General features: G+C 30.5%; 2 protein-coding genes across 4 annotated transcripts in view; one reads left to right on the forward strand and one right to left on the reverse strand.

The window, feature by feature from the left end:
• Window positions 1–5,332, reverse strand: part of LOC149890495 (uncharacterized) — a 61,425-nt gene extending 56,093 nt beyond the window's left edge. For all 3 annotated transcript variants that reach the window (XR_016450617.1, XM_090081383.1, XM_090081382.1), the window contains exons 1-2: window positions 5,198–5,332; window positions 2,405–2,438 (exon numbers count right to left, since the gene is read on the reverse strand). Coding sequence is in view for 2 of the 3 variants with exons in the window: in XM_090081383.1 (XP_089937509.1) it covers window positions 2,405–2,438; window positions 5,198–5,221 (58 nt within the window). In the remaining variant the exon portion in view is untranslated. The remainder of the gene's footprint in view (window positions 1–2,404; window positions 2,439–5,197) is intronic.
• Window positions 5,333–20,254: 14,922 nt separating this feature from the next.
• LOC149890497 (uncharacterized) lies at window positions 20,255–22,181 on the forward strand. The gene is made up of 3 exons (XM_090080924.1): window positions 20,255–21,210; window positions 21,242–21,596; window positions 21,825–22,181. The coding sequence occupies exons 1-3, from the start codon at window positions 20,255–20,257 to the stop codon at window positions 22,179–22,181; spliced, it is 1,668 nt and encodes a 555-aa protein (XP_089937050.1).
• Window positions 22,182–24,954: the final 2,773 nt, after the last annotated feature.

The following is a 24,954-nucleotide window of genomic DNA, read 5'->3' on the forward strand; positions in this document are numbered from 1 at the left end:
ATAATTAAAACTTAAGAAAGCATTTTACAAGTAACTTCGGAGGTAAAATATTTAATCTTTTTTTTTTACAAATCTTTTCTTTACAAATAATGACATTCGATAAATTAAACTTTTTATTGCAATCTTTTTCTTTAAAAGATCAGAATGCTTGAATTTCCCGATTGATTGGTATCATTGGGGCAATATGAACATTTGGCTATATGACTATCCGCAAAGTTTTTAACTTTGCATTCCATGAACTTTCAGAACCTTTATCTTTTTTGAATCGCTACGTAAAAGTTTATTTACTAAATACGGTAGGAAGTTACAAGCGGGAGCCTTTGATTTTGAGCACAATTTTTTCAACTTTTTATTTGATAGTAATTTTTGTGACCAAGGTTGACATGAATTACAATTCATTTTATACATCAAAGAAAACAAAAGCATTCAGTTTATTATTTTAAAAGCATCTTCAAAAAAATCTAAATTTTATAACTATGTCATAAATTATTAATGCTTTCAAATATTAATAATATGATTGTTTTAAATGGTTTAAAGGTACCTTTTCAGGTACCTGAGATCGACTCTAAAAAATGTGGTCGCATTGTATAACAAGTAAGAGGAACACAATGCGGGTTCTGCAACACCAGCAAGTAAGTTGCCTGACGTCTTTTCAACGAGCTTAGTATCTACTTTTTGTGGATCCAGGACAGTCGATTTGACAAGTGTTGCTGTTTGTTACTGTGGTTAAAAAAACTATGGGCCAAGATATCCAGGAAGACATCCAACATAAGTCGCGAGGATAAATTGAATTGAACATAATAGCGAGCTTTAGTAATCCTTACGAAATAATGTTGGCAGCCAATTTCGATTTTTTTGACAAAATATATTTTTTGTACAAAATATACCGTGGATTCAAAAATAATGCAAAAGTTGTCTCCATCGCACTTAAACAAAGTTTCTAGCAATTGTTAACTCATTAAGCGTTGTGCCTTTTGAGGAATATCTAATGCCACCGGATTTCATTAACAAAGCGGAAAATATAACGGAAGAGATTAATTTTCGTGTTTTAATAAACTTATCAATGTATTGGATGGAAATGACATGGTCTGGAAGGCCTTACACACATATTTAATTTATTCCAAAAAAAATCTTATTACATAAACAAAAGGTTTACAAAATCTTTTTTTAATAACACGTTTAAAATCTTAGGCTGGAAAATATTTGTTTGTATGTGCGAGTGTGAGCATGCGCATGTATGTGCAACTTGTATTTAATTTTTGAAAAACAGCCCTAAGACAAGTAAAAAAAGTCCTTAAAATATCATAATTGTAGTTGCAAAAATTCTTTTCTAATGCTATTGCAATTATTTAATAACCTAACATATTGTAATAACCTTAGTTCAACTCACAGAAAGTGTGGAAAGACCCTAAACTGAAAAATGGAATAAAAAAGGACATAAAAATTTTATCACACGAACACACGCGCGCGTACTAATACGTACAAACAAACGTATCTATATTCCCCTATGGGTTGTCAGGAACTTCCAGGGAGTTCCTGAGCTGCTTTCTGAATGCTTTGTTGGCCTATCTCTCTTTTAATTCCTGGATAGTCGACTTGGGAGCACGAATTTTTTTAATATTCCAAACGGTTGACCCTGATCCTTTTGATCACTTTTTGATCTAGTTTTAAATTTGACTGACCTCTTTCTGGGTTTCTCGACTTTCTACCCTATCTGAAATCTCACTCCACGCTTTGATGATAAGAATGAAAAAGTTTTACTAATGAATCAATCGGAACATTTTAATTTTTAAGCCACTCAATCTTAAAGTCAATCTTCAAATCAATTTTTAAACCTCTATTTGAGAATAACTCTTTTTTGTTTACAATCAACTTTTTTAAAACTATGTTTGATTATTTGATAGATAAATTTGTTTTAAAGCAACAAAAAAATTATTAAAATAAGGTGGCTCTTAAAATATTTCAAATCCTCTTGGGTCACATTTTTTGCAATATAAGATCCCTAATACATCTGTTTTGTTAAAATGCAGCTGTTAAGTTATAATGTAAAGAATATATAGCACTTAAAAAATAGCAGTGGCACAATTTTAAAAATTGATGTAAAGGGAACGTATCCAGGAATGCTCCATGATCTTTTTATCTTCATAAAAAACAACTTTTTGCTTATAGCTTTAATTGTATTCTTAAAGGCAATATGTCAAGTTCCTTTATTATATTTACTAAAAAAAAAATGGTACACATTATTCTAAAAAAAAAGAGTTATTTTAAAAAGTCACACATTAGTGGCGCAAATATGTCTGTGTCTCTATTGCTCCATGGGCGTAACATTTAAACAAGCTGCAAATATTTGAACTTTAAAAAATATTACTTAAAACAGGATAAAAAAACTCAGTTGAACACTTACATTGAAGAGTTCTGTTTATAAGCACCATTACAACCTGATAAGAAAACAAAAATCATTTCTAACTTGTTAGTTATATTATTACTATCTAATTGACTTCTAAAAAACATAAGAAACTTGATTTATATAACTAAATCTTTAACGCTCGGTGGTAAGAAATAGTGAAAAATGCGTCCAAACTCGAAAAAGCTGAGATTTTTTATAAGTTCGTAAACTGAGTTTGTTCGTTATGATTTAAAGTTTTAACAAATTTTGTTTCAAAACAAATTTGTAAATATTTTTTTTTTTCTCAAAGTTTTTTTTAGTTTTAACAGAAATAAATATTTTTTTCTTTCCTATGCAGGTATCCTTAGAAAATCTTTTCGATCATTTTTAGCATTTTTATGCATTTTGGCAGTAGTTTACACCTTAGGAAATGCCGAGATTTTCACACTATGCATAAGCCAAGTCAAACCACGCTTTAAATAGCAAACCAATATTTTGGTCTGTAAAATGAAAATGTTACATGTAGCAATTACACAATTGTAATAGAATTTGTTGGTATTGCATAGTAGAACACTCATGCAACCATAATTTTGAAAATAGTGACCGAATATCACAATAATCGGTTACGTTTTGGGGTATAAGTAGCAAAAAACTAACAAAATTTAAACTAAAACTGCCATTTCTCCGTAACCCGTGAACCAATCCGACTGAAGTTTTATCCAAAGTTTGGTGTGGCTATAGGCAACATTTACACCAAATTTTATCAAATTATATAAAGTGGTTCTCATTCTACAGGTGTTTTTATTGGCGCACTATGAAGTCAAAATTTCACTCAACTTAAAAATTCAAATGAAGTTAATTTCCGCGGACAAAATAAAATGATTTCAAAATTTGTATGACAGGGTACCTTGATGCATACGCCCCATATAAGTGGCGTTCTTAGGTCAAATCTGTTGGTATTATTCTGATCCATGCTAACCGTGATCAGCAATCAAACTATTAAAAAAACCAAAAAATTTACAATGAAAGTTGACTTAGAGGGTAAAGTTAAAGGATAGTTCAATATTAAAATTCATCATTAAACTTGATGTTTGGAATTCCGATAAGCACCGCAGGAAGAAAACATTGGCTTTGATTCGAATTGAAAGTCATCCGCATTTGAATCAAGCTTGACTCTTTCAGCTCAATTGAGTTTAACCAGGCATTGGAGTATTTTCTTCACTCAAGAGATATAAGAGATATTTGATTACTTTGTTAAAAATCAAATGATTTTTAACAAAGTAATCAAATTTAATTTTTAATAAAATCTTAAAAGATCAGAAGTTATAAGTTCTAAGTTATAGATAGCTTTGTGATAATATCGCCAAAAATTTAACAACTGCATTTATGAAATTATTGACAACTTTTTACATTTCAGCTGTTATTGTTGGATTACATTAATACAGTTTATTAATGACATAAAAAAATTTTTCAAGAATTTAGTTATAAAGTTAAGAATAAACTGCAAAGGCACAGTTACGAACCCAAAAAAAGCTTCGAAACTCGAAGAAACTGAAATTTTTTAATAGTTAGCAAACTGATATATATTTGCTCGTTATGATTTGAAAAGCCAAGAAAACCTATTTTTTAAAAAAATGACTAATAAATTTTATTAAACCGAGAACAATATGTAATGTTATACTTTCGGAAAAGTTATAAAAACCATGAAACTTTATACATTTTGTTTAGCGGCATTGAAAATTGGATGTTTTTAATTCAAGATCAATTGCCAATTAAAAAAAAGAAATATTATATAATCGGAAAAATTTCTAACCCCTGTTAAACAATGCGGGATTGTGTATTCTCGTAACAATCGATGAAAAACTGTTAAAGTTAGTAGGCCGGGTGAATGAAAACGAGCAATTGCTTTAGTAAGCAATTTACTCAGTAATTACTCAATTTTACGTGAATAAAAACTTAAGAAAAGTTGTTGAAGTTTTTTTTCACGTAAAGCTGACCAATTACTGAGTAAAAGCAATTGCTCATTTTTATTCACCCGGCCTATGAACTCCAAACTTTCCGCAACAGAATTACTTTTGTTCTACATTTTGTATCTCAAATATTTTTTTTTATAGTTTTCTATCCAGTAAAACCTCGTTCAGGACTAACAGGTGGAGCGTTATGAGCTAAGTAAAATTTTTAAAAAATATTGACATTTGTACCTAACTTATTTTGATACCGATTAGCAATATATGGTTAAAAATTTTGAAGTTATTGTATTTCAAACCTCAAAGTTATTGGAACTCGTTGCGAATCATCAGATTTACAGTACGCGTATTTGTTTTTACGTTAGTATTTTTTCAGAACCTTTGATATTTTACGATAACTTTAATTGCCGGCTAAACGAAATACAATTTTCTTTTCTTTTCATAAAATCGCTTCTTAGCTAGAGATCACGGATTAACTGGAAATAATGTCAAGAGCAAAAAGCTACCTTCTTACAAAAGAAAAACTAGGATAAGCGTGCTTGGCATTATCAGGGACTAACAGCAAGTACCGAAAAAATTTAAAGAGATAAACACGAGATTGTAAACACGAACAATGTTTACAGAAAGACAGTCAAAAAAGTGTGAAGCAAATCTGTCAACATGCAAGTTTTTAAAAGAACAAGTGGGATAACTTTGAACGGAAAGCAGTGAAATTAAATTAAAAGAGAAAATCGTTTATTTTCATTCATTTCATGCTAAAAACATTTTAAATGAGGCCATAAAATCAAAAAGAAAAAAAAGTTAAACCAAAAACCAAAAAATTTTAAACAAAAATGTTTCGTACCAGAATCGAGAAGTTTTCAAGCATTTTGTTTTTAAAAATACAGTAATTTTTATCGTTTAATACATTTGCAACTTCAGCAATAAGTTCGGATGATTATTTTTTCTTGTTTTAAGAAACATTTTTTGTAGAGGACCTGAAATATTTATTTGAAGTTAGTAACAGCTTAATACAAAGTTTAAATATTAAAGAAGTATTTTTCAAGTTTATATTCAATCCTTCTTAGTTGTGATCATTTTAGGAGGAACTTAGAAAAAAAAAGAGGATTTTTTTGGTAGAATAGTGTTCTAAAATTAGAACAGTTAAGTGTTGATTACAATGGGAGTTTCTTTAACTAACGTTTCTATTTACTGTGGTTATTTATTCCATTGTTTTCAATAACTGCAAATTATCGTTTTATGTATAAAAAATCAGGCCCGAAGCTTTTTGAAGAAACTCAGGCGTCCTAATAACGCGCAAATTCAAATAAAGCTCTACAACACATTCCAGTTTTCCATACATGTGTTGAAGAACCATCGTAGTACTCCTATGACTCATTGTGCCTCGCGATCACATTGTACACCGTTAGTCTTAGGTATTGGATTACTACGCTCATGTCACGTTATATTAATTTACTGTTAATAATTCTTTTTTATTTATTAACGAAATTTCTTATTTATTAACGAAACTTGAGAAGGAAACTTCTTGTGAATTGACGAAACTTGAGAAGGAAACTTCTCAAAGTTTCGTCAATTCACAAAGCAGATATCAATTATTATTGTATGAGCGCGTTAAATTTTACACACTCACAGATATCTGTTTAAGTTGATTATTTTATTTGAAATTGATACATTTGCCTCGCCCTATTTTACAATTTAGTTTATTAATGCCATCTTAAAAACAAAACTTAAACAAGATCAAATGCTTTTCTACTCTCTGAAGCTTGATTTTTAATACAAAACAAAGTATACTTTCAAAAGTTTCGTTTAGAAAGTGTAGAAAATGTAAGATTCAGGGATATTAAAAACCTGCTCCAATGAGTAGGAAATTTGAATTAAAATAAAGAAACATTCAGTAGGTTATGTTTTCTGACTTTTAGGAGCAACTTATATTTAAATGAATTTTTAAAAAGTTTCAAATTGCAGCTTAAATTTAACACTAAAATAGCTGTATGGCACATTTTGATAATTTGATTTTGCAATTATTCCTACTAGCAACCTTAGTTAATTTACATCTGCTGAGCTTTTATTTTGTCTTTATAGTCTTCCATGTGGTAAGGAGGATGTTAATTAGTGCGTATCCAAAATTATTAAGGTAATCCTGTTCTATAACATTCTTCTCATAATTTCGGAAATTTTTTGCACCATATTTTGGTTTAAAATTACCATAGAGTATTCTTTAGTTTCTCAGCGAACTGCTTCTGGGTAATTCCATGTAAAAGTGGGACAAAAATTTAAATTTTTCCACTCATCCACTTAGATTTTCATTTTAACGAATGGTACCTACCGATGAAACACAAAAAAATGCACAACTTGAGCTCCCATCTGCAAATAATTAAAAAGTTATGATGTTTTGATATTTAGCCTAAAATGCAATAACTTTTGTTCACTTCCGCCATGATGGATTTTATAGCATCATATTTTTTCGAATAAATCAAATTCTAGTGGAAGAAAACAGCTGAAAATCAGTACCTAACCATTTTTAAGGGGGTTCTGGAATCCAAATGTAAAGATAAAATATAAGTAACAGTTTTTGACATTCATTTTTTTGATTTTAAAATGGTAAAAACAAGTTTTCTGTTTTTTTTACCATGGGTTACATTTTCTCTAATTCCTGGAGTTGTCCAACTCTCATAGGCTTGAATACTTTTTCAAATAAAAGAAGAGATGTTAAACCATCTTAATATAAAAGACGGTTTTGTTTTTTCAAATAATTATAAAGAAATGCCATTTTGAAATTTAGACTTAAAATGCCATTTTTTGGGCCTTTGTTCTCTGTTATGGATACTTTAATACTACCCTTTCCTGGTTAATTCCATTTAAAGTGAAGATATGGGCTGAAATTTTGTATTTGACTATATACGAGGATAGAGAAATAAAAAATAAAATGAAAATAAAACCCAAATAAAAGTTGTAGAATGTTACAATTTTGATAGTTGTGACAAAAATAATTGTAAATATGTGTTCATTGTAAATATGTGTTGGTTTTTGTGACTTTTTTTAGGAATATTGTTTGCGATAAAAGGAGAAAATTTGTAAAAATAGGTTTTTGTTCAAAGAGATAATTGTTATCATCTCATCGATGAGTTGCGAGAAAACTACAGTTTTAGAAGCATCAAACAATCTCTCAGCTTTAGATTTTTTTAAAATTTTTTTCATAGACGTCACGGGTTCATTTTATTCTGCTGGCAGTCTTCGTGAAATCAACTTGGATAAAGTAAAGTTACTATGCAACAAAGGCAAATAAAAAATAAAATATAAAACTTCATTAAATCAAATTCTGTAATAAAAATCCTTCCTTTGAGAAGAGAAAGTTAAAACAAGTTGAAGTTACTAGGAAATATGCAAATGTTCTAAGTGTCACTGAATCTTGCTTCACAAGATAGAATTGAAGTTACAAATTAGATTCAAACGAAAAGTGACGATGAAGACTAGTTTGTTGACTGCATTAATTAAAAGTAAAAACTAAAAGTTTTTAACAAATGGCAGCAATTTAATTTTTGAAATCAACCCCAAAATCTTGGTCTAGTAGAAAAACAGCAAAAGAGTTTTCAGTTTTCAAAAGAGAATTTCAGAAGGTTGTTGCATCAGCAAAAAGACATTATAGCATACTCTGATGATTCACCAATGCAACAGTCGTCTAAGCATATAAGCTGCCCAGCTTTTTTTATAACAGTATCTAACACAAGATTATGATCCAGAAGAGCATAATAAAAGTGGTGAAAGTAATGAACACGAATAGCCTACAGTAGATTTCAAACAGTGGATAACAGGAGATAGAACTGACCTATTAACAATGAAGCTTCTATCAAGTGAATTCATAGAACTTCTGTGAGAAAAGCCTGATAATTCTCATTCATCTAACGCCAAGTTACATCTAAAGCATCTTAAATAGACAATTAGCCCAGATGAGGCAATTGATTTGGAAGATTTTGCAGAGAATTAAACTTTTGCAATACAAGAGTTACCATTAGAACAAAAAGTAATGCTCCTTTCAAGCAGTTGTCATCTATTACATGAAAGAGAAATTTGAGGCATCTTCTTTCTACGCAGATGATTTAAAACACAATGTTGGATTTATCAATGAAGCTATCCATTAAACAATTGATTATATAAAAAATAACTTATATTATCCATTAAACAATTGATTAGATCAAAAATAACTTATGAATTAATTAATTAATCTTTTAAGATGTATTGAAATACTTATCACAAAGTGATTCTGACAAAAAATTTATTTTCTCCACTTATCAACTTATCAATCAGGATATAAACAATAAAAATTTAAATTAAACAATAAACAACTACCAAAGAAAAGTGATCAAAACAAAAAGAAAAACTTAACAAAACTAACATCTAAAAGTAAGTTAAACAAATCACAAACCATAAATATATGAAAATAGTTATTATGTTTTATTTATCATATCATTTATCGGCTTACTCGTCAAGCCTTATCAGTAGATCAAAAATTGCTTGAGGGCAAAGAAAATTAATAACCTCATATCACTAATCTTAAAATATAACTGGATAGCATACCTTATTGCTTTTTTCAAAACAAGTTGAAGTCAAAATTGGCCTCCCAAAATGGCGATGTACATTTTATAAGGCTTTACAGAAATATGAAAGAAAATTATTAAGCAGAGCTTTGAAAGAAAAACTGGATTATGAATTAAATCTCTAAAATGTTAAAAAAAAATTAGACAAATAAATTATTAATTTAAACATCAAAGTTCAAAAGAATTGATATACTTTTTATGTGAAATTTACGATTAAATTAAAAATGTATAATTTATGTACCTTTTAGTTCTTAGTTAACCAATGCAGTGTGCTAGACGGTTGATAACATAGCTGCAAGGTAAGGGGCAGTAGTGCTTACTTACAATTTTGATAAATCTTATATTTTTAACTTTTGTAACAAGATTCCAGATATGTACATACTGCATGAACTATTAGCTGAGTGTTGTTACTACACTCAACTTAGGGGTTCCTTCTAGGATTATTTAATACAGGAATATAATTAATGGATATAATATTTGATAAGAAAATTAAACACAAAATACAATTTTTTTAAAATATTGTATATTGTTTTACTTATATTATTCTTTGTAATATTCCTCTCAATAATTGAGTCAATTATTTTTGACTTATTATTCAAAACAATTTTAAAGTTATTAAGGGAATTTTTTGATAATATACATTATGTATGTATATAAAATAATAATATATAATATATATGATATAATATAATATATATGATATGATATAGTATACATGGTATAATATAATATATATGATATGATACAATATATATAAATTTTTGAATATAGAAATATTTAATGAACAAACTTTTCATATGTTTGACTCAGCTATAACTGATAACTATTTATTTTCGTTAATTGCCGTAGATTTCCCTAATTCCGAACAAAATTAAAGTTGAATAACTCCGCTTGCTTTTTGAATTTCATATTAACTTTTTTAAATAAATAAACTGGAAGCCAATGTCACTCATAAATTGTACAAGTTTAAGCCTCTACGTTACTTCGCTTATTGCTTTAGGCCTACCAACACCAGCAGTTCCATTTATTCCTTTTAGTCTGCAAAATATAGTTGTTTTAGGAATGTTATAACATAAAGCGGCTTCTGAATATGATATCTTATTATTGATAGCCTCAATATAGAGTTAAATTTTTTCTTTCGTGATTTTCATTTTTTTTAAACTTTGACATTTTTTTTTATTAACAAACGTTAAGATAAACAAGACGTTTAGGAATTCAATAAAAAGGTTAAAAGCGTTTATTTGTTTCTAAGTTAATATCGTTAAAATACTATTGTTAAATATTGTTGTTAATTAATTGCACGTTAAAACGCTAACTTTTGCAAAAAAACAGTCCGTTCCAAAATCTGTTCGGAATTTAGGAAACGTTTTTAATTATGCAAAAAAAGTACTGTTTTTAAGATATCTTACGAAGTTTTGCTGATTTTTGACTTTTATTTTCAGATAAACAATCGCCATCAAATTCTACATTTAACAGTAAGCAATTTAAATTGTCCTTTTTTTTTTAAGTCGGTTTTATAATGTTTTTCAGGGTTTTAAAAAGTGTTTTGCTCGCAGTTAAAAAATTTAATGGTATCAATATATATTTTGAAAACGTATTTTTATATTCTCATTACCATAGTCTTCCAATTTATTAATCAGTTTTCCTTTATATTAATTCTTAATGTTATATTGTTTGCATCAATTTAAAAAGTATTTTTTAAACTTAAAAAAAAATTAATATTACAGGTATAAGTTTTATAGTACATTTTGTTGATACAAGTAAGACTTACTGAAGGATTTGTATTCTTGTTAACAAATTAAAAGCAAACTTGTAATTTTCTATTTTTAATTGTAATGTTAAACAGCCAAATGAATTACACTTTAATACTGTTTTATAATTTTTTAGATATTGGCAAATAAAATAAATGTTAAAATGAAAAAGCATACTCAAAGTCAGTTCACTATGTGGTTGATTGGTTCAACTTCAGATATAGTATTAGGAAGTAAACTTTCTTCAACAAAACAAACTTTATGAAGTACTTTTGGCGAAATAAAGATAATATACATAAAAGTGTTATTTATGTAGCAAAAGAAGTAATGATTTTTAGTCAAAAGCAAGAATTCCGACCAAAACGGAGCAGCGTGTAGCAACTAAAATTGAAAAGTGTTTAGACATATCAGAAGTTAAAAAAGAATAAATATCGCAAAAGTAAAACTCAGAAGCAAAAAGAAAGTGATTTTTTGAAGGAATTAGACTGTTTGATATTGCTAATCAGAATGCCTTGTAAATGATGACAATAGAGGAAGATAAACAGTTTTTACTAGCGCAGAGAGCTGGAAGACAAAGTTTTATGATATCAGTAGATTAAAAGTTGACAAGAAATGAAAAAAAAATTGCTTAGCGAAGATCCAAAGAAAAGGAAAGGAAAAAGAAGGAGGAAACAAGAAAAGAAACTTCAACAAAATCTATTCTAAATTTAAAAAGACCAGATGAAAGCAGTGAAACTAATTTTGAGGATAATGCAAGTGAAGAAGAAAAGTCTGAGTTTAAAGGCATTGAAATTAGTATTTAACAATACGAAAATGTAACACACCAAAGAAAGCAAAGATTGCTAAATTAAAGATACCTAAACTTACATCAGCATTAGTTAGAACCAAGATATCTAACAGAGAAGCTGTTTTTACTATTGCAGCTATAGCTGCAAGTTTGGGATCTGAGATAAATGATTTAACATTATCTGTTAGCACAGTTCATAGAGCTAGAAAAGAAAGAATAGAAAAAAATTAGGAGAAAAGGATAAACAAGAATTCAATGTTGACAAACCCCTAGTTATACACTGAGATGGTGAATTGCTGCCAGACACTAATGTTGTTCATAAAAAAATTGATCGATTGGCCATATTAGTGACAGATGAAAACATTGAAAAGTTACTTCGTAATCCTGTGTTGCCAGAGGTATCAAATACAATCCAAGTTATTGGAATGTATTTTGATACCTCTGGCAACACAGGAATTCATGGAGGAGCTTATACAATAACAAAAAAGTTATTGCAAAAAGAACTGTTATATTTGGCCTGTCTTCATCACATATATGAAATCATAGTATTTGATGTTTTCAAATGCTGCTTTGGGCAAATCAGTTGTCCAGATGTTTTGATTTTTAAAACATTTAAAGAACTTTGGAAGTTCATCAACAAAGAGAAATATCAATCCCTTAGTGATGATATTTTAAAAGATAATTTTTTGAAACATTTAAAAGATTAAACTATTATATTTGTAACAAGGTGTTTGCAAACAGGTAATAAATAACTAAGGGATGACTACATTGTTTTTAGAACTGACAGTATTAATTCTTGGTGAAATCGCTCATAGAGGAAAACGATTTAATACGCCTGGTGTCTTTCACCATGCTCGTTGGCTGTCAAAAGTCCTCTATGGTATCAAAATATACAAGTTTAAAAAACAATTTAAATTGACATCAAAAGAGAAAGAAGAGAAAGCATAGTCATTTAACTTGTTTGAATCTCTCTTGTATTTGTCTTCATGGTTTTCATTCACATTTCCTGATGATGTTGCAATAAAGGCTTATATTATAAAAGAAATTTGAGACATGCAAATCTTTTGATGAAAAAACTGTTAGACTGCAGCAGCTGCACTACAAAGACATTTGTGGTATTTAAGTGAAGAACTTATTGGACTGCCATATTTTTCAAATCATGTTTAATCAGAAACAAAACAAAAAATTATTTCCAAATTAAACGCTAAATCAAATTTAAAAAACCGAAAACAATATGGAAATGTTGCTGATCCATTTGAAGTCAATTGAAGATTTTGTAAAATCAAAGTCATTGGTTATTTTTAAATGATTTTACATCACTGCTTACCACTGATCCATATATCTGGAATGCTCTCGAAACACAAAAAAGGCCTCAATCAGAATAAAAGGATTACGAGTCACTAATGATTGTTCTGAACGTGTGTTTCATTGATAAGCCAAAATAACGAAATATTGACTAAAAATGAAGAACATAGACAATAGTTTTTGAATGTTATTCAGCAACACAGAGAAAAATTCAAATCAGCTAAAAAACCATTGCTTATTCAAATGAATACAAATTAAGGACTGTTCAAAGTTCACTGTTCAAAGATTGCAGAACTGATTCCAAGTACATTCTGCAATCCATTAACTTGTTATTAAATTATATTATTAACAGCTGTATTATCTATTATGTTAACTTTTAGTTACAACTCTTAATAAAACTTATGAAATAAAATGTTCCATGTCAATGATGTATTTAAAATTGAAATTAAAAATCAATTATAAGTACTTTAAAAGCTGAAAGCTTTTAAAATCTTGAGCAACCTCTAAATATTGCTCAAAATGATTAAAAGTTTGTGGACAATTTTATTATAGTGTTCGTCACCACTTCAAAGGTTTTAAAATTAATATTTCAAGCTTTTAGTTTTTTAAACCACCCTACTCTACATATTTTGCCAGAATGATGCTTTTCATTTGCATGTGCAACATTGAAAGTAATACCTAATAAATTAGGAGGAGTATAAGCATTATCATTTTGTATTTTTTTGATTTTAGTATTTTCGATAACATTCTTTAATTCTAGAAAGTTTTTTTCAGCAAATAAACTAATCCTGGAGATTTTTGAGTCGAGGTTTAGAATATAGCTCTAGGTTAAGAATATTAGATGTATAACTATGAAGGTTAACTGAATATTTTGATAACAATAATCTTAAAACAAAATCATTTTTACCAGAATCATGAAGTTTTCAAAAATTTTGATTTTCAAAGTACATTGTCTTATTTTCTTCTGAAGCAATTTATGAATTGTTGCTATCTTTTTTTTTACTTCGTCCAAATATTTACTAATAGTTAGCTTAACATAATAAAAATTGAAAGAAAAATATTTTTAGAATAAGTTTTAAATGCTTCATTCAATATACAAACTGACGGAGTAAAAGAAGAAAGAAAAGACATAAAAAAAAGATTCATTTAATGATTTAAAAGTTGATTGAAAAATTGAAATAAAAAAACTGATTTAGGAATAATTTAGCGCTATTTATAACTACAGGTTCATTATTTATCGTTGTAAAAGTGCATTTAAAAGTTTTCAAACAAGTATACTTGAATAAGATATGTTTGACCTATATTTACTGATATATTTGTTACATTTTGTATTCCTGAGTTCCGACATAGCTAACGCGGTCAGATTTTTGCACTGAATACAAGTATCTACCGATACAAATGGCATGGAGGCCAAGATTTGGCTCAAGCAATCACTGGCTTCTTGCTGTATTTGGTCTGGAACAAGGAAAAAGTGTAATAAACTCGAACTTTTAGCAGCTTCCTTTATCATAAAACAGTAAAATACAATAAAAAAAAAAATCTATTGAGATTTGTAGGTGGTTTTTAATTACTTTGTTACCGACTATCAGATTGACTGCCTTTAAATGTTTACTCAGCTGTTCATTAGTTGTAAGAGTACAGCTGCTAACCAAGTCAACCTTAAATGTAGCATGCACATCACCTCAGCTCTATTGCGGAGTTGAAATAAGCTTGAAATACATTGCAACGCTAGTAAACTCAGTACCTAAATGCACTATCACACTTAGTTATACAACCTCTTTAAGATTGGGGATACGCGGCTGAATTTTCAAAAGCTGTGAAATGTGGATTAGAAATGCAACTAAGTTCTATGGATCAGAAAATTCTCCTAATCCTTGGTATCCTATTAAATATTGGGCATTGCTTATGACTGAAGCTATAAAATGTGAATGTACAATGACTAACATAAATGCCAGCAAAAAATCCACTTCCTAAACTACATCTTATCTTTGTCTTGTTAAGAGATGATTTTTTATCAATCATCTGCTGTATAGTTTCTGCAGACTTTGTGCAGCAACTAAATTTTATTTCGAAATGCTGAGGATTACCTGTAATAATGCATTTTAAACTTGCTATATATTACAGAATTTTTCACTCACCATAGAAGCAAGTGTAAAACAAGTCCCGCTTGTATGTCGAAAATCTCCCTCACAGTTTTCTCTGAAGAACAATAAACTAATAAGCCGAACAACGTTGTAGTTGGTAATCAACTTTTAAAAACGAACGAATAAAGAAAACCTTATCCCTGAAATTATTTGGAAAAATAAAAAATAGCGAATTTTCTTTCACATTAAACATTAAAAACATCACAAATTTTATTTTAAGAGCATAAAAGGAAATGTTTAAAAAGTATTAATTTGTTACAGCAAACATTTTTCAACTTCCACTTGTACACTTCGATCAAAATGTTATGACGTTCTATATGATTTTAAAACTTTCATGCAGACGTATTGAATAAAAAGATGAGATTTTTTCGGTAATTAACTCCTTAAATTTCTAAAAGCTATTGTTGTTAATGCCTTGATTTTCACTTTAAGTTTGTTCAATCTAAAAAAATATTGACTCTGAAAATATTAAAAAAAAAATATTAAATATTCCACTGAACTCTTTGTATCCAGGGATCGCCAGAAACATTTCGAAAAAATAAACCAACTGCGTTTCCAGGAGTGTTATGTAAAACTCAAGTTAATAAAAATATTATTAGTGAACAAATAAAAATATTATTTAAATAAATTAATCAAATCTTGAAAAAAGTTGGATTTAAATTGAAACAACATTTTATTTTCTTTCCATTTCATTTCAGACTTAACTCATTCTACGCAAATGGAGGGAAATGAAAGTAGTAACTAACCCACCCATCCATTCTTTGTTTCCGAGGTTGTAAACTTGATCGTGATCTTCTTCTAGGTTCTTCAAAGAATTAAGGTCTATTTTATTCAAGATTTTGAAGAAATCATTATTTGCTAGTGCAAACCATTTTTTGTAATTATTATCAAACATTAGATAACTTTTTCGAGATCTGTGAACTGCGTAAAGGTTTCTAGTGGAAGTATGACCAATAACAGAACCAATTCGGACGTCCAAACCTAAAGTAATAAAACGCATAAAGTTGGTTTTAGGAAGAGCTAATTAAATTTGTAAAGATTTTCCGAAAATATCTTTCCAATTTAAGTTTAAACGAAAATTTGATGGTGGAAAGTGTTACTCTAATTACTAAAGTAATTGTTATTGCCATTTTGTTGCGCAAACGGCGACATCGCTAATGCTATTATATCGAAACTACGTGATCTTTTTAGAGCTTTGAATATTTTATATAACCTCTTGAGAATATTCTAATTGATTAATTTTAAACTTTTGAATAAAATTTCTGATTTTGCTGCAATTTACTTATTAGACTCGTGTCGTGACTCGTGTAAACAGGCTAAAATATAAGCAGATTTTTTTATGGAATTGTTTTTAAAATTTCTAAAAAAAATTCAAACGTCAGCGGTCGAAAGTTTCATGCAAACTTTTAACTGACGATTTAAGAGTGTTATCTCCTCCATCCCCACACCCCTCCACTGTCTGAGAATATTGCAAACTATGACTCATCAGTGAGTATGAAGAATTTCAATAATGTTGTAGATCTCTTCACCATTTCACAAGCATAATTCTTTCAACAATTGATTTTGGCTGGACAAAGAAACAGCTTCTTTCTCGCAGCTCTCCTATAGCACCCCAGCTTACAAAGATACCTGATAGCTGTTCTGAGACTGACACCAGCTTAAGTTTCTGTGTCTGAGGCCATGCAACGTATCGACGTTTCACTGAACAAGACGAAAGGTTTAGTTATAAGCTCTGAACAAAGTTCTGTTAGAAGTTCTGAACAACTTGGGTGTGTTAAAATGCATTACATCGTTTACTTGGTAATTTGTACGATTACTGTATGAACAGCAGATCATTGAATTGAGTTTTTATGATTTTTATTAAACAAAAATCTTCTTTATCTTTTTGATGACAAAGTTTACCTTCATGTAGACCAACAATAAAGCTTTGTTTAAATATATAATCTGTAACATGAAATTTTGCTAGATATATTTCAGCTTAATAAAGGTTTATTCACATCATACGCAAAATTTTTGTGTATGACGTGAATAAACCTTTATTAAACTGAAATACAAACCTTTGTTAATATTTTATAATATTGTCTATTAAAACTAGTCACGTTTGTGTATATATAGGTACAAATCATGACACTCTGGTCTAGCAGATAAGGTGAAGAACACGTGCAACTTAAGAGAAGGCTTATGCATACGCAGGGTATTAAGCTGTTAAAGATCACAGTCAAACATAAGACAGCGCATTCCAACGGAGTAGCATATTGTCAATATTAAAATTGATACCATAGATTCCTTTGAGGATATAGTTGGAGAAAATGATCAGCAATGTTTTTTGCCTAAGATTGCTTGTTAGAAATGATAGAAAATTTTGAAACTAAAATCGACTTCTCCTGAAACTAAGCTCGACAACTATTAATGAAATGGACTTTTTTTTGGCATTCAATCTAAAGTATGTGAACAGTGACTTGGACTTTAAACTCACTCTGACAAGTATATCTTTCATTATTGAAAAAAAAAAAAATGCTGCCTTGAATAATGAAAACTAAGAATGTTGGACTCTGAAGACTTCTGTCAAGATCAATTTCTTTTTTAAAAAAAAATTGTAAACAAAGGAATAAAGCCTCTCCGTCTTGAAATAAATTTTTTAACAAGAAATAACAAGACTTAGTCTTGTTATTTTTTCTAGAACCGAATAGTTTTTATCTTTATTTAAATATTCAAGATATTTTCAAAAAAGTCTTGAAACATTGAAAATAAAAATAAAGTTTTCTTGATATTTTTTGAACAAATCGAGTAAAGAATAAAGTCTTGAAATTAGTCTTGAAATGATTTTTTTTCCCAAATGCTGATGCTTAATGCTTAGTATGAATATAAAAATGTCAGACCATAAATTTTTGCTGTTTTAAATGTAAAAAGAGCTAAATTTTAATTAACTTCAGTTAACTTGATTTATTAAAAAAAAATTTAAACAGAAATTTGTAATATGCTCATTATTATTTTTATTGATGGAAAAACCAAACACTAAAGCTTAAAAGGAATTCAAAAATTTTAAAAATCCTCGTTTAATTGACTTTAAAGAAAAACAAGAATCTTTTCTTGAAAAATCTGTTGCTCTACTTAAGAGTGTAGATTTCTCGCAGAAAACACAATGTAGCAATTCTACATCTTCTTTACTTATTAAAAAACTGTCTTTAAAAAAGTTTCGTATTCAATTTACTCAGTTTACCTCAAAAACACTCATTTAAAAATTGCTCAAATAATATTTACAATATTTCAAGGAAACTTCGTCAAACAAATCCGCTTTAAGTAGTTTCCCCCACGCAATTCAATGACACTCCACCTTGATCCACAGAGATCACCACCAAAAGCAACAACCTTCAGAGTATGGAAGAGGTATTCATCGTTCTCAACTGCTCCTTCGCAGGAGTACTGTGCGTCCTCTCTTGCCGGCTTGGGTTCCATGTTTTCTCCACAACTTGCACAATTATTGCCAACCTCTATTTTCACATCTGTCACATTGTTTAATCAACTTTGCTGCGTTCCGCTTCTCGGTCTAATGTGCTTTACGTGGCGCGGCATTTCGTCCACTCGACTACTTGCTCCGATAGATTCCGAGTTATCGTACCTAAATGCCATTGTGTTACACACAGTGTCTTAAGTGGTTTAAGCCACACACTCTTGAGTCATAAATATTTATCAAACCAGTCCTAAAAAAGAAATTCAAACACTTAGAGGGATTGCATCTTCATAATGAAGATGACTACGATGACTGGAAATGATGGAGAAGCTATTGCAGAAGAAACCATATTTGGATGGACGGTTATGGGACCAGGACAAAGCACCTCGGACTGTTTATATTTTACAAAGTCAACCAACGACTGTTATAAAGAACTATATAGCTTGGATGTTGTTGGTCTAGAAGATCAAAGCGAAGGGAATCAAAATGAAGTATGTGAAAAATTTAAAGAACAGCTACAACAAGACTCGACTGGTTCTTATCACACTGGATTACCATGGAAAGTAGAACATTCAAAACTAGCATCTTATTCAGATGGGAGTATCTCAAGGTTGCATAGTGTACTTAGAAAACTGGAAAAGAAACCAAATGATCTCATAAAATATAACGCTATTATTCAAGAACCACTCAAGGATGGGATAATTGAGTATGCACCAAACAAACCAACTGGCAAGAGAATATTCTACACGCCTCATCGAGCAGTGATAAAAGAGGACTCCGAAACAACCAAGCTAAGGATTGTTTTTGACGCGTCAGCTAAAGAGTACGGATCACCCTCACTTAACGACTGTTTACATATTGGTCCTCCATTACAAGCTTTACTAGTCAATGTTATTTTAAAAAACAGATTGCAACCTGTTTGTCTTACTAAAGATATTAAACAAGCGTTTCCACAAATAAGAGTTGATACTAAAGATCGTGATGTTTTCCATTTCTATTGTATATCGGACTTAAAAAGTAAAGAAGTAATAACTTTAAGATTTACTCGAATCCCGTTTGGCTGTGCATATAGTCCCTTTATTCTTGGGGGAGTAATCAAGCAACGTTTATTGACGTATGAAAAACATTATCCGCATAAAAAGAATGAAATTAAGATAATCAACAGGGGCATATATGTTGATGAAATAATCATTGGGGGAGTTGACCTGGATTGTGTCGAAAAATTGAAACAAATAGCAATTCATCTGTTCGAAATGGGAGGGTTTCAGCTTCACAAATGGCACTCGAATTTTCCTGCATTGGAAACCTATCATTCAAAAGAGAACAATCATGAAGTTACCATCAATGAACAAAATAAACGTTATTCAAAAATTCTTGGTTTGTTGTGGGACAAAAATGATGACACTTTATTAGTGGATTGCAGACCAACTCGCCAAACAAACATCACAACCAAAAGAGGAATTATAGAAAGTTTGGCAAGAGTTTTTGATCCACTTGGTGTGATTTCCCCAATAACACTAACAGCAAAACTTATATACCGACAAATTTGTGATTTAAAGTTTGCTTGGGATAAAAAACTTTCACCTGAATTATCAAAGGAATGGATGCTTTGGAAATATACGTTACCAGACCTTTCACCAATACCAAGAAGTATAACTGTTTTGAATTATATAATAAAAAAGATTAAAATCCGTAGATTTTGTGATGCAAGCAAAGATGGCTGCTGCAGTGCATACGTAATAGTACATCAAGGAAACAAAGTAACTCAAGGATTGTTTACAGCCAAATCACGCATATCAAAACGAGGTTGTTTTATTCCCAGACTTGAATTGATTTCTGGATATTTTAAGGATCGTTTGTAAGAGCTAATGCTCTTACAAACGATCCTTAATGACAATCGTAAATGGAAGCAGTTTGTATCAAATCGTGTCAAAGAAATCAATAAACGAAGTTGGATTATCTGGCATCACTGTCCAACCAATCAGAACCCAGCTGATATTGGAAGTAGAGGAATTAAAAATGGAAAAATTCCACAAATATGGTTCAACGGTCCAACATGGCTTACCAAAAAGAATGATTGGCCAACCAATATCGTTCATACACAAATGGATGAAGTAATGAAAGAAGTTAATCCAACAAAAATGTATAACCTTGCCACAGCAGAGAGGTTTAACTACTCTGATGAACTTATGAACAAGTATCAACTACCAAAAGTTATAAGAATAATGGCATGGATCTTAAGAATCATTATCAATCTCAAAAGTAAAAGAAAATATCGAGGTGTGCTATCAGCTACTGAAAGGAACAACGCAATGCAGAAGCTGTTCAAAATTGCTCAATACGAATTTGAAAAATCCGAACAACTTAATGAAACTTCAGAAAGATTACGATTACATAGAAATCACGATGGGCTTTTAGTTTGCATGGGTCGTATACAAGGTGAGCACCCAATATTTTTACCTTGCAAGCATCCCTTTACAAACTTGGTTATTCAAAGAGCACATGCACAGACTCACCATGGGATGGTTGGTCTGACAATGTCCAAGTTTCGTGAGCATTATTGGACAGATACCTTACGTAGCCAAGTCAAAACAATTATATACGATTGCAATTGGTGTAAAAGATTAAGGTGCAAACCATTACTAGCTCCATTAACAGCTACATTTCCAAAGTATCGAACTAAAAGCAAATACCCCTTTGAAACTATTGGTTTGGATTTCGCTGGCCCAATCGAATATAAAGTAAGCAAAGAGTGTTACAAAAAATCATATATTGTACTTTATACTTGTGTAACTTCAAGAGCAATCCATTTGGATCTACTAAAATCTACTAATCTACTAAAATCTACTAAAAACAATGGAAAATGAAGAATTCCGTCGAAGTATAAAAGAAATGATTGCAAGTAGGGGCACACCTACACTCATAATAAACGACAATGCCAAAACATTTGTAAGTACTGCAAGGTGGATCCGACGATTGCAGAAAGACCCGCTGATAAACGATTACTTAGGTGAAATGAGCATAAAATGGAAGTTTAATTTAGCAAGAAGCCCATGGTGGGGAGGTTTCTTTGAAAGAATGGTGGGTTTGGTAAAAAGATCATTACACAAAACAACTGGAAGGATTCGTCTGACTTTCGAACGACTTAAAGAAGTTTTGATTGATATTGAAAATACGTTGAATAACCGACCATTAGGATATATCGAGAACGTATTCAACTTCCGATATTAACACCAAACATGATTTTACATGGGAAAGGTATTACAATCCCTTCCGAAAACGCAGAAGATGACGATGATGAAGATTTTAACTACAAATCGACTACACGAGCAATGCGGTATATCACGAAATGCAAGAACTTAGCGTGGAAAAGGTGGACAAACGAGTACTTAAGATCATTAGGAGAAAATTATCAGCGCAAATGGGTATAATCAAAAGGACATAGCAGTGGGAGAGATTTTCTTGCTTAAAGGAGAAGAAAAGAATAGAGGTGAGTGGAAAGTTGCTATGGTAACGAAACTTGTACGCGGAGAAGATAATATAATCCGCGGTGCTAAATTAAGAACGGGAAATAATCAGGTAGTGGAAAGACCGATTCAGATGCTTTATCCGATGGAAATTTGCCAAGATCCTACTGAGATCGAGGAATTCCTAAACGATTCTAAATCTTGCGAAAACATATCAGCAGAGCAAACAAAAACTCTGAAGCAAAGACCTTCACGAATGGCGAAATCAAAGGCTAATGAACTAATTAAAATAACAGCCCTTGATGAAAATTTTGATGAGAATTTGTAGATATTCTCTACAAATTGGGGGAGTGTGTCATAAACATTTATTAAACCTCGCGATGACGTCAAGTATTTTTACAGTAGTTAGTATATAATATGAAGTTGGTAATTATTATCTTATTTTTAGTTACGAATAATTGTCAACTATGTCAGATTTAGTATAAATAACGCTGTTTTCTTAATAAGAATATATATAAACAAGTTACAAAAAAGACGTTGAGTCGATCTTCCTTAGTCAGTTAAAAACAAAGAAATATTCACAACACTTGCCGACTCGTGGGTTTTCAGGTACGTTTATTGGCAACTCAGCTTTTCCGTCCATTCCCATGACCCTTTCGGCATAGTAGTGCAATTTACTCATCGGATTCGCTTCCTTTTTGTTAATTGAGACGTTGTACCAATAAATAGCCTCCGATATGGAAATATTTGATCGCTTTGGCACTCTCTTAACAGTTCGGTGGTTTCTCTCAATGATGCCATTCCCCGAAGGACAGAAAGTGGCTCAAAGCTTTAAACATACCCCCAGCTTTCAAGAAATTTTTTAGTCTCTTTACTTCTAAATGCAGTGTAATTGTCTGTCAATATTTCTTTGGATGGTCTTCTTTCGCAAATTATGGACTGCAAGTGTCAAATTAGCGCAATGCTTCACTGCATCGCTCCCGAATGTAGTAATCTTTATATAGCTAGATCGCTCCATTTGCTCGCTCTCCACGTTTTCCTGCTGCGTAGCGCATTTTGCCGCCACATATCCATTCTCTCCGCATTTGAAACACCGGACATTCTTTTTAGAGGCTGGGCAATTCTTTGCAATGTGACTGAACCCTCGAGAGTTATAGCATATTACAGACTCAGGTGACTTTGTTCTCACATTTTTCCGATGGGTGGTGGCGGCGGTTATATTCGACTCATATGTACTTCCTCGATTCAAAGCAGCCCTTACTTTCGGAAACATAACATCAATTGTTTCTTTCGCAGCCCTAAGTCTTGAAAACACTGCTTCCAGCAATCCAACAACAAACGCCTGCCGCACCGCTTCGTCTGACAACCTTGCCAGACACGCTAAGTATTTTAAATTTGCTGAAAAAATGTCAACTCGATCCTCATCGCTTATTTTCCGCTTCTTGAACAACTCATATGCTGCGTAAGCATCCAAAGAAAAGAATAACAACAATGATATTCTCAGCTTTATTCGCATCTTAATTGTCTTCTACTCCCAAGCCGTTGTAGACTGCGTGGGCATCACTTTGCAACAAGACAGGAAAGAGCACTGTCAAATCAACGTCTTGCATCTTTGCAATCACTTTGGTTCGCTCAACCAAATTGCGGCATCGGACATACCATCGTATTTTTCGACGATATTCGAAAACTTCAGAGATGACTCCATCACGCCCGGTTAGCTTGTAGCTTTTTGACAGAGAACACAACGTAACAATTTTAGATCTTCTTTAATCATTAAAAAACTGTCTTTACAAAAATTTTAATTTATACTCTACAGATTACCTCAAAAACGCTCATTAAAAAACCGCTCAAACTTTATTAACAATATTTCAAGGAAACTCAAACAAATCCGCTTTACGCAGTTTCCTCGACGCAATTCAATTACAGGGAGCTGTGGATAAACTTAATATTTTGCTGTATTATTTCACTGATAATTGAATGTTTGTGTAAGTTTTAATTGGTGAAATTAGTTTTTGGTTGCGTATGGACAGTTTTATGGATAAACTTAATATTTTGCTTTATTATTTCACTGATAATTGAATGTTTATGTAAGTTTTAATCGGTGAAATCAGTTTTTGGTTGCGTATGGACAGTTTTATGTTAATTTTAAACATATAACAGCGTTAGTGTTATTTCTGCAATAAGCATCTATATATTATGATTTTGTGAAAACAAAAAAATATAACTGTAAACAGGTTGTTTTGACTGCCATCATAGCTGACTGTACGATGCATTTAATCAATAATTAATAAATTCCATAAGTTTTCATAAGTGAAATGAGCAGTGTCTGGATTAAGACCGGGTACAGTGAATTCGGTAAAAATCAATGTCCTCAAAAGTTCATTTTCTAGTCTTCAACTAAAAAAGACTAGAAAATAAACATTTGAGGACATTGAGGATTTAACAGTTTCTTATTATTTTAAGTAAAAAATAGCGTTAATATAATTAATGCTATAAATACATTAAAACAATATTTTATTGTAAATAAAGTAAGTATTTGTAAATGGGTTAATTTGACCATGATAGCTGACTTTATCAAAACTTTGGAAGAAAAAGTTTAAAAACTATACATTTTAAGTTAGAAAATGTAGATATTTAGTGCTCGGTTCAGATTTTTTCTAAACATAAATTGTGTTTTCTAAAGCGCATAATTGATAAATTAAAAAAATCAATATCAACCTGACACTCAAAATGCAAAATCGTGAAAAAGTTGCCTAATTAAAAAATTGAAGTCACTAAAAATAATCTGAGCAACGGATTAATTTTACGAGATAAGTTTTATTAAGAAATTTTCCAAGAGCAATACGTTTTTAAATTTTTTTTTTTCATTAATTTTTTTGAAAACAACTGCCAAAAATGCTACCTGACGTATATCTTATAACGTCTCAGAAAGTCAATGTAAGAAAATATATTTAAACCAAGCAATAAACAAAATTGTAAAATTTTTCCTTAATTATTTTTTGGTTATAAATACCACTTTTATTAAATAAAAACAATTTACCTGTCCATAATCGGCCATCATTGTTCGAGTAAAAACACGCAGCTTTTTTACTGATAAAAAG

Source organism: Hydra viridissima, unplaced genomic scaffold (genome assembly GCF_058129835.1).
Source record: "Hydra viridissima isolate aposymbiotic clone 2 unplaced genomic scaffold, HvirCarnegie_v1 scaffold_3, whole genome shotgun sequence".
NCBI classification, from domain to species: Eukaryota; Metazoa; Cnidaria; class Hydrozoa; order Anthoathecata; family Hydridae; genus Hydra; species Hydra viridissima.

Bases quoted from the DNA above. Each gene is read 5' to 3' on its own strand.
- LOC149890497 (XM_090080924.1), top strand. From the start codon at position 20,255: ATGCTCTTACAAACGATCCTTAATGACAATCGTAAATGGAAGCAGTTT. The intron at 21,211-21,241 runs ATCTACTAATCT...TCTACTAAAAAC, and splicing joins ATCCATTTGGATCTACTAAA to AATGGAAAATGAAGAATTCC. The intron at 21,597-21,824 runs GTATTCAACTTC...TATAATCAAAAG, and splicing joins CATTAGGATATATCGAGAAC to GACATAGCAGTGGGAGAGAT.